General features: G+C 37.9%; 1 protein-coding gene across 4 annotated transcripts in view; it reads left to right on the top strand.

The window, feature by feature from the left end:
- The first annotated feature begins 6421 nt into the window (after positions 1-6421).
- LOC123772375 (uncharacterized) overlaps positions 6422-11393 on the top strand; it is a 40425-nt gene continuing 35453 nt past the window's right edge. For 2 of the 4 annotated variants that reach the window (XM_069325805.1, XM_045765464.2), the window contains exons 1-3: positions 6501-6658; positions 10208-10472; positions 10991-11114. In XM_069325805.1, coding sequence (XP_069181906.1) covers positions 10410-10472; positions 10991-11114 — 187 coding nt within the window. In that variant the 5' untranslated portion in view covers positions 6501-6658; positions 10208-10409. Of the gene's footprint in view, positions 6659-10207; positions 10473-10990; positions 11115-11393 lie in introns of all 4 variants that reach the window. The other 2 variants (XM_045765463.2, XM_045765465.2) reach the window with 2 other exon arrangements.

The raw sequence follows: 11393 nt of genomic DNA, 5'->3' as shown, positions 1-11393 counted from the left end.
ATATTGGTGCCTCACCTCTCTTTTTGTGGTGGCAGTATGACATTGTCTGGCTCTCATTTTGCCTCTTCTGTTCCTTCACTTTCTCCTTGGTACTCACCTATTTGTGCTTGCGGGGGTTGAGCTCTGGCTCTTTGGTCCCGCCTCTCAATTGTCAATCAACAGGTAATTACCTAAGTGTAATTACCTAAGTGTAGTTACAGGATGAGAGCTACGCTCGTGGTGTCCCGTCTTCCCAGCGCTCTTTGTCATATAACGCTTTGAAACTACTGACGGTCTTGGCCTCCACCACCTTCTCACTTAACTTGTTTCAACCGTCTACCACTCTGTTTGCGAAGGTGAATTTTCTTATATTTCTTCGGCATCTGTGTTTAGCTAGTTTAAATCTATGACCTCTTGTATAAGATTGACTTTTACACCTTTTAGACACCCAAACTCAACAGGAGACTTGAACCCTGGTCATCAAGATGGCAGGTATGTACTTAACCCACTACACCATACTCAGAGCCTAAAAAAGGTGTACAAGTTCCTGAGCCTATTGGGCTCTATCATATCTACACTTGAAATTGTGTATGGAGTCAGCCTCCTCCACATCACTGCCTAATGCATTCCACATGTCAACCACTCTGGTGTATGTTCTTGGGAGTCTGTATTATTATTGTGGTTGTTTCTGGATCCATAACTTCTTGATACTGTTGCCTCTTATTGTTAGGCACTGGCAGAGCCATTGTGCTTACATTTGGCATTGATACATCACAATGTCATCCTGCAAGTTGTCTCTAGCATTCTTTCATCTCCGGTTAGCTCACGCTTCTCCTAAGCCATCTTGATCTTTCTTTCCTCTGTCCTCAGTTATTTCTTTGGTCAGGTATTTTCTTGGAGTAGTGTTTTTGTTGACTCATCTCTGGTTACAAGGTTGGAGGGAATTGTATGCTTCTCTGGAAGCAAGGAGAAATTTTATTCCTTTGGCCCTTGTAAGTGGTTTAAACATCTGGTGCCTTCTCCTTCTCCTTTTCTGGCTTCTAGGGAGAGTTCTTTCATGATTTATGCTTAGTTGTTCCAACTGAGGGTTCATTGTTTGTTGTGGCTGGTGGCGGCACTTTGCTGCTGCCCACGTACTACTGGTTCTTCCTCAGTGAACACCTTCATGATTGGTCCCATTGTCTTTGGTGCCCTATTCCAAGGCCCATTTTCCTTTGGTTGTCTACTGTGTCATCATAGCTAGCCAGCTTGCTAGCTAGCAGCCCCTTTGTGATTAGTTAGATTCAAGGAGCAACCTATCTTGAGGTTATCTTGAGATGATTTTGGGGATTTTTAGTGTCCCTGCGGCCCGGTCCTCGACCAGGCCTCCACCCCCAGGAAGCAGCCCGTGACAGCTGACTAACACCCAGGTACCTATTTACTGCTAGGTAACAGGGGCATAGGGTGAAAGAAACTCTGCCCTTTGTTTCTCACCGGCGCCTGGGATCGAACCCAGGACCACAGGATCACAAGTCCAGCGTACTGTCCGCTCGGCCGACCGGCTCCCGTAAAGGGCTAACCTAAGGGCTCTTCCCAGAAAATCAGCATTAAATGTAATTAAATGCATCCTTTTGGTAGATTCCCAGTGGCTCCCTGTATCCCTCCCTACCAGGTTCATTAGCTGCATATCCATCTCCAAACTGACCACTGGAGGTGGTTGTGGACCGAGGCCGCCTGGTGGTGAGTATTGGTACTAACCTTACAGAATTCATAGTACACTACTATAGTTTCGAGTGAAGCAATCGTTTAGTCTGAATCATTTGGTTGTTTCAATACTTCCTTTTCTATGAACCTTGCAGTTGTCTATAAAGCTTCACAGACTTTCTGGATGCTTTCCCAGTGAGGGCGACAATAATATGCCCCAGCTCTCTGTGCCTCAGTGAGGAGGGGGGGCCAGGTTCTTGCTCTGATCACCAGTATGCCAACCATAGCTAAAAATATAGCTCCTAGAATTATTTTCCCCAAAGCAATCATTTCCTTTATAATTTCATTACCTTGAATTATTCATGTAATTTAATAGTAAAAAAAGGGCTCACAGAATTGGTATGGTAGTCTCAAAATAAATGAAGCAGCAGAAGGGTTAATTGACTATTAGTTCCAGAATAACATTGAAAGTACTGTATTAATGTACAATATTTTATCATCTTATGATCCATGCTTATTGATGCGTCTGAACTAAACCCATTTCTATTAGTTGCTTATTGAGTTAAAGATAGATATATTGTATAGTACGTATATGCAAAACTTTATCTACGAGATGTAGCATCAGGGTAAGCTGAATAGATACATGACATTCACATACAGGAAGTTAGGTGATTTACAGTACAGTACTTTGTTACACTCAAGTTGAGAATAAATCACTTTTTGTTGGCTAATTTGTAATGTTGTTATATATATATATATATATATATATATATATATATATATATATATATATATATATATATATATATATATATATATATATATATATATATATATATATATATATATATATATATATATATATATATATATGTCGTACCTAGTAGCCAGAACTCACTTCTCAGCCTACTATTCAAGGCTCGATTTGCCTAATAAGCAAAGTTTTCCTGAATTAATATATTTACTATAATTTTTTTCTTATGAAAAGATAAAGCAACCCTTTTCTCTATGTATGAGGTCAATTTTTTTTATTGGAGTTAAAATTAACGTAGATATATGACCGAACCTAACCAACCCTACCTAACCTAACCTAACCTATATTTATAAGTAAGGTTAGGTTAGGTAGCCAAAAAAAGCTAGGTTAGGTTAGGTTAGGTAGGTTAGGTAGACGAAAAAACATTAATTCATGAAAACTTGGCTTATTAGGCAAATCGGGCCTTGAATAGTATGCTGAGAAGTTAGTTCTGGCTATTAGGTACGACATATATATATATATATATATATATATATATATATATATATATATATATATATATATATATATATATATATATATATATATATATATATATATATATATATATATATATATATATATATATATATATATATATATATATATATATATATATATATATATATATATATATATATATATATATATATATATATATATATATATATATATATATATATATATATATATATATATATATATATATATATATATATATATATATATATATATATATATATATATATATATATATATATATATATATATATATATATATATATATATATATATATATATATATATATATATATATATATATATATATATATATATATATATATATATATATATATATATATATATATATATATATATATATATATATATATATATATATATATATATATATATATATATATATATATATATATATATATATATATATATATATATATATATATATATATATATATATATATATATATATATATATATATATATATATACATACACAGTACTGTATATATGAAGTTGTATGATGCACCTGCTCCACCCAAAATAATTGGCAATGGAGGAAAAGTAACAAAATAAATGTATATTTCTCATACACAACAATTTATTTATCCTTAGAGAATTATCATATCCTTTATTGATATACCAGTATAATGTACATACACATTTGTTCACAGTATACAGTGACCTAAGAAGACCAACAGATAAATATTTCACCAGGGAGAAATTCAAAAGTGTTACCTATGTTTGCAATTACATCTTATTGTTCAATTAGGTTTGTTCTCACCTCACAATTGGGGAACTTGGGGTTCGATTTGTGAGGACAGAAATGGTTGGATACATCTCCTTTCACTTAATGCCTCTGTTCACCTTGCAGTAAAGAGGTACCTGGGAGTTAGTCAACTGTGGTGGGGGTGTATCCTGGGGAGGGTCAGTAGTTCAACCATGGGGGTACCCTTGATATAAGCCTAAAATGTGTACTTGCCTAGTTGTGCTTACCAGGGTTGAGCTGCAGCTCTTTGGTCCCACCTCTCAACTGTCACTCAACTAGTCTACAGGTTCCTGAGCCTATTGGGCTCTAACATATCTAAATTTGAAACTGCATATAGAGACTGCCTCCATCACATCACTGCCTAATGCATTCCTTTTGTTAACTATGGTACCCTGACACTGAACAAATTCTTTTTCTAATGTCTCTATGGCTCAAAAAATACTGCAACATTTGTGCTCGTTGGGTCTCTAACGTATTAATAGAACTTGCCTTGGGGCAGGAGGCTTTTCAGGAAACTGCCACTTTGTGGGCTCACTTTCCTGCTTTCATAGTTTACAACATGCTCATTTGGATGCCCCAAAGTTGGCCCCTGTGGTGTGTGGCAATCCTGTTTTGGAGGAGAGGGTGAATTCCACCCAGTCTAAGTTTAGTCTTCTTCCCACCCTTGCTGGTGTGGTGAGCCCAACATCTGGTCTTTATTTTTTTCCCCTGGTTATAGCTCTGAACAGGCGAGAGTTTATCTATGAATGTAGCTTGGCTGATTCCAGCTTCGGGAGTAACCAAGGAAATCCCTTCCAGAAATCCAGCATTAAATATAATGAAACGTCTCTCTCACAGGTCCTCTCAGTGGTGGTCTAGTCCTGCCATTCCTCCTCCTGGGGTTCTCAAGCGTCTCTTTTGGGTAGCACATTTCTGCGGTGGACAGCTGGCTGGAGCCCTGAATTGTAGGGCTGTCATCTGGTGGTGAACGAGTGTGACTAAATAGCAATGGGAACTGGACAACGAGTGTGTACATAGTTTGTGTCAAGGTTCTGGAGGGGCTATATTTGTTGTTTCCGCTTGACCTGGGTTGGTCTAGCATCCCCAAGACTCCCGTGCCTCTATTGAGGGAGCCAGATTCTGGTCCTGGTTCCTGGCAAGCACTCATGAATAACAACAGCCAGATTGAGTTCTTTTGGCTTGGAGCTAACCAGGCAGGTAGCTCAGGAGACCACCAAGGAAAGCCTTCCTTGAAAATATAAGGAATATTGCTATAACAACAGTGAAGATATAGAGAACTTAACAAGTTTTACTGGACTTATCAATCAACCTGGCTAGCTGTGATGGTTTCGTGGGCTTGCAGGCTACAAAGACATGCCTTACATGCTGGACACACATCAGTTAATAACTAGGGAAAGCTGACCTCAGACCTGGCAATCACCACGGCAGTATGGTCCCAGATCAGGTTGTGATAGAAAAAAATCAACAGTGTCCACAGGTAAGTATTTCAAGGTTACATACAGTAGATAGTTCATATATTTAAATGTACACTGTCTGCAAGATTCTTACTTGCTTATTTCATGACTATAGTAACATTAACTACAGTGCTTTAATAAGACTACCACCATTGTGAGTTGCAAATTCATTTAGTCAATAAACACGAGTTTTAGTGCTTGAGAGACTAAAGGAGACTAAAGAGCTTGTGGTCTGGTCAACATACTTTAGCCACGTTATTGTGACTCATTGCCTGCACTTAGTGCTTGAGACATTGTGTGACTGTGTATATTAACTTCTGGAGGTATTTTAGTAATGCTGTAACTTGCATATAACTAACGTTTGTTCAGCTCCTGAGTCCATCATGTGCCACTGCAACCTGTAGTACACATTGTGTGGACTACATCATGGACGTGGGATGCATGGCTCACATAGGTACTTAGTTCTAATAAACTAACTGAAACTAAGTTAATGCTTGATGTTTATGCTAATAAACTCTAACAAGTTCATCGGTGCTGTTTATTGCCAAGCTAGCTAAATGCATATTAGAGCAGAGTTCCTGAGGCTGTTAAATATGCATTTATAACATTTTCAGCGCAGCTAAATCCAGTGAGCTACTTTCACGATTGATTGGCCTATCATGCACACCCCTATGTGGTGGGCACTGGTGGAAAGGTTACACTCACCCACATTTGTAAACTGTAGGTAGTGAATGTCGGTGATTGTAACCTCTCCACCATTGCCCACTGGATAGAGGGGAAGAGGTAAGAGTGTACTTGATAGGGAAATCATTTATGTAACTAGCTCACTGCATTTAAATGGTTGTGAAAATGTTATAAAGGTATATATAACAGGCTCAGCAGCTCTGCCCTAATATGGGCAGAGCTGGGCCTAAAAAATGTGCTTGTGGTCAGTCTCGAACTCAAAATTGATATAATGCTAATATACATTAAACCAACTAGTTTATCATGACTGTAACCTGTTTGGTTAAATGAATTTTGGGGTTCAGCCCCTGAGCCCATTATGTAATCTTTTTTCCACTGCTTCCCATGGGATGGGTATGGGGTACATAATAAATGAACTTAACTAAATAATTGTATGAATTGAGATAAATAATAAATTTAAGTTATGGAGACCAGCATAAAAAAAATGTGAATGCATACAACTCGTGTAAGTTGATTCTTCAATAAATGTAGGTTAGAGATAAGGACATTGCTGCTACCTGAGAGATAGTCTTATCAATGTTATCATGGCCTGCGTGATCACTGTGGAGCTGTATAGCACACTTAACCTTGCCAACACAACCCTTGCCAAGAACACAGTAGGTGCCTCAGTGTGCTCTTAAGTACATAGAACTTACCTTGTGTTCATCTGTGTATGTGTGTTCTCTGGCCCCATCCACTTAGACTAGTCGGTGATGTGACTGCTTCACTTCTTGCAGGGTTAGCATTCGATCACTAATCTAGTTATTGGCTGGGCACGGTTCCTTCACTCCATCCAGTTCTTAAGTCTGCCCTCAGATTCTTTCCAATTCCTATATAGCCATACTGCATTTAATTTTATTCCTGATGATTAACTTATTTGTCCAGGAGGGTGATTGTTTTGTCCTGCAGTATGTGTATTTTGACCAAGAATATTTACCTGAATTTACTTGAGGGTCACTAACACTCCAGTGGCCTCAACCAGGACAGGAAACTGGCAGCTTGTGAATGGTCCCGCTATTTGTGCTTATATTTGATCACCAGTATGTGTGTTTTGATCACAAGTATGTGTGTTTTGATCATCAGTGTGTTTTGATTGTCAGTATGTGTGTTTTGATCATCAGTATGTGTGTGTTTTGATCATCAGTGTGTGTGATTTGATCACCAGTATGTGTGTGTTTTGATCACCAGTATGTGTGTTTTGATCACCAATATGTGTTTTGATCATCAGTATGTGTGTTTTGATCACCAGTGCATGTGTTTTGATCACCAGTATGTGTGTTTTGATCACCAGTATGTGTGTTTTGATCACTAGTATGTGTGTTTTGATCACTAGTATGTATGTGTTTTGATCACTAGTATGTGTGTTTTGATCACCAGTATGTGTGTTTTGATCAGTGTGTGTTTTGATCACCAGTATGTGTGTTTTGATCACCAGTATGTGTGTTTTGATCACCAGTATGTGTGTGTTTTGATCACCAGTATGTGTGTGTTTTGATCACCAGTGTGTGTGTTTTGATCACCAGTATGTGTGTTTTGATCACCAGTATGTGTGTTTTGATCACCAGTGCATGTGTTTTGATCACCAGTATGTGTGTTTTGATCACCAGTATGTGTGTGTTTTGATCACCAGTATGTGTGTGTTTTGATCACCAGTATGTGTGTTTTGATCACTAATATGTGTGTGTGTTTTGATCACTAGTATGTGTGTGTTTTGATCACCAGTATGTGTTTTGATCACTAGTATGTGTGTGTTTTGATCACTAGTATGTGTGTGTTTTGATCACTAGTATGTGTGTGTTTTGATCACTAGTATGTGTGTTTTGATCACCAGTATGTGTATTTTGATCACCAGTATGTGTGTTTTGATCACTAGTATGTGTGTGTTTTGATCACCAGTGTGTGTGTGTTTTGATCACCAGTTTGTGTATTTTGATCACCAGTATTTGTGTTTTGATCACCAATATGTGTTTTGATCATCAGTATGTGTGTTTTGATCACCAGTGTGTGTGTTTTGATCACCAGTGCATGTGTTTTGATCACCAGTATGTGTGTTTTGATCACGAGTATGTGTGTTTTGATCACTAGTATGTGTGTTTTGATTGCCAGTATATGTGCTTTGATCACTAGTATGTGTGTGTGTTTTGATCACCAGTATGTGTGTGTTTTGATCAGTATGTGTGTTTTGATCACTAGTATGTGTGTTTTGATCACCAGTATGTGCATGTTTTAATCACCAGTATGTGTGTGTGCTTTAATCACCAGTATGTGTGTTTTGATCACCAGTATGTGTGTGTTTTGATCACCAGTATGTGTGTTTTGATCACCAATATGTGTGTTTTGATCACCAGTATGTGTGTTTTGATCACCAGTATGTGTGTGTTTTGATCACCAGTATGTGTGTGTTTTGATCACCAGTGTGTGTGTGTTTTGATCACCAGTATGTGTGTGTTTTGATCACCAGTATGTGTGTTTTGATAACTAGTATGTGTGTGTTTTGATCACCAGTATGTGTATTTTGATCACTAGTATGTGTGTGTTTTGATCACTAGTATGTGTGTGTTTTGATCACCAGTATGTGTGTGTTTTGATTATCAGTATGTGTGTTTTGATTGCCAGTATGTGCATTTTGATCATCAGTATGTGTGTTTTGATCACCAGTATGTATGTTTTGATCTACAGTGTGTACTCACCCAATTGTGCTTGCAGGGGTTGAGCTGTGGCTCTTTGGTCCTGCTTCTCAACTGTCAGTCTACTGGAAAACCGGTAGTAGCCAAGATGAGGTTTCATACTTATGCTCTAAATACTCCCATACAAATGCCTTAGACCACTACACCATGGCTACAGCCATGTGTGTTTCTTGATCGTCAGTGTATGTTTTGACCACTGGTGTGTATGTGTGTGTGTGCTTTGTCTACCAGTATGTTTTTTTCCATTTTATTTATATATACGTACAGGAGTTTTTACGTTCTTGTAAAGTCATTACCACACCCAGCATTTCAGTCAGGTCCTTAATCTTAATTTTCCCTGAAACATGACCCACCAAATTATATAACAACCAGGTACTTATTCACTGCTGGGTGTTCAGAGGCGTAAGTTATTTGGTTTGGTCGTCAGTATGTGTGCTTTTATCACCAGTATGAATGCTTTAATAGTATGTGTGCTTTGATCATCATAATGTGCATTTTATCAGCAGTATGTGTGTGTTTTGTCTAAATTTGAATATATTATTAGTTATAAACAGTTTCCATTCAGGACTCTTTGTTTTGTTATGCGGCAAGATGATGCGATATTGGTTATTGGAGGCAATATATTTGTATCGCAATATTGTACTCAGATAAGTAAAGATCAGGTGATAGCGTGATAAAGATTATCATTATATTAAACTGCCTTGGGTATAATTTACCTAAAAACTCAAGAAATGTCTAAATATTTAATTCAAAATGATCTCCAGAAATTTTGGCCAAATATCTGCAGTTTTCTAACTGTATGTAGTAAATATGGGTGACTAACCTTTTCAGTGCTACTCACTGGTTGGTGGGGGTCGGGGTGGTATGCATGATAGGTAAATCAACTATGAAACTAGCCCACTACATGTGTAAGCTACTAGAGACTGCACTTGTGGGCATTCTTGAACGCATTGTTAATATAATACTAATACACATTAAACTCTGTAACTAGCATATGAAGACTGTAACTTGCTTAGCTACATTAATTTTGGGGTTCAGTCCCTAAGTCATTATGTGCCTCTGTAACCCCTTTCCATTACTGCCCACAAGATAGGTATGGGGTGCATAATAAATGAATTAAACTAAACAAAACTGAGGGGGAGTTTTGAGTTGCAGATCTCCAGGCACAGATATGAATGGATGAATGAATAATATAATGTTATCATCGCTGAACGAGACACACAGTAACAGATTTGATAATGTAGGCCTATAGTTTTAGATACTTGTTTATATTTTGTATATGGCAATTGAACTACAGTTTGTTGTCTAAATGGGTTGCATCCTCGGGATGTTAGTAATTGGCTAAAGAGTACCTCGACAACCTTAACACACTTCTTGTCCCCGACTATGAGAAACCAATAGACAAAGGGCTCTCCAATGCAGTACGAGTAACAGAAATGTGATCTGGTATGGGCAAATAGGCTTTCTTTGTGCAGATTAATAAGAATCATAAAAGACATTCCGGAAGGCCTATTGATCTATACGATTCAGCTTCCATTTATATCCCCCCCAAACTCATTCATATTCCATTAATCTTATGTCATTATATCTTATGTTTCAGCTTGCGTGATATTCCGTGATCCTAGACGTGTTGCGACAATATAGGTTATGTGATCGCAAAGAAAATTAATTACCAGTGCAAGAAGTATTCTCATATTAGACTTAAACGGTCGAGGCGCTTCCACTGGTACACAAGAACAAAGGTATTGCGACATTAGTTAGGTGAACACAGGAAAAACATCAACAAGGAAAGCCGTACCAAAATGTGTACAGGGTGTTGCTGCGACCCCCACAAGAGGACGTACATTGCGGCCATCTTCTCAGGCGTGAGTATTGTGTCGTCTTATACTACGAAGTCCCTCAGGTCAGGTTAGATGACCAACACAATGGCAGCATCAGTTGATGTCAGCGTGGCACAGGTTAGACTTGCACGTCAGAATGTGAGAGCAAATTTGATCAAGACCAGATTAGATAATTAAATCAGTTTGATTTGCATATGAGGCTGGAATCTATAGTGGTTGATAGCTGGACATGGTCAAGAGGAAAACCAAATGAATTCAGTAATATAGCAAAATTATATACAGCCCAATCACAATTGTTCTCTAATATTTTTCATATTTTCTGAACTCGAGTAAGATTTTGAGCACCTTGATACGTCGGACACTCCCCATATGTGCCTGAAGCTCAGATAAATATTAAAAAAATATTAAGCTATAAATAACTATAATGGCAGACTATATTAATAATTATAAACAACTTAACAATCACATGAATAATTGTGACTGACAAACACACAGTACAGTACATATGTGATTAAAGCAAGCATCCCTCCCGATCGTGGCAGGTAGAGGCGGTGGCATTTGGGATCCTGAACATCGTGCTGCTGTGTATGAGCTATTGCAACATCGTGCCCCCAGACAAACCACCTGCCGCTGGTTTCGATGAATTCTGGTCCTGGTACTTTTATGGTGAGTGTTGCGGTGTATTGTGTTGTAAACCTTGCCACAATGGGAGCAGGGGTGTATAAGGGCTGGAGAGAGCAAAAACCTGTGTTGGCACTGACATATAACCGGGTTCACTAAGGTCTAGTTTCAGCTTCTGGGCCCACTTTTTAACCTTCGCTCGACTGGCATAGTTGGATTTTATCATAATATTGAAACCATGTTTGGTGTTTGCTTCAGCTTCCCATCTTCCTATCTTCCTGGCTCCCTTTACTTTCTCAATACTATAACACTGACAAAGTCATC

This window comes from Procambarus clarkii, chromosome 17 (assembly GCF_040958095.1).
Source record: "Procambarus clarkii isolate CNS0578487 chromosome 17, FALCON_Pclarkii_2.0, whole genome shotgun sequence".
NCBI lineage: Eukaryota > Metazoa > Arthropoda > Malacostraca > Decapoda > Cambaridae > Procambarus > Procambarus clarkii.
The sequence above is the reverse complement of the archived record's forward strand: the minus strand, read 5'-3'. Positions and strand labels throughout refer to the sequence as shown.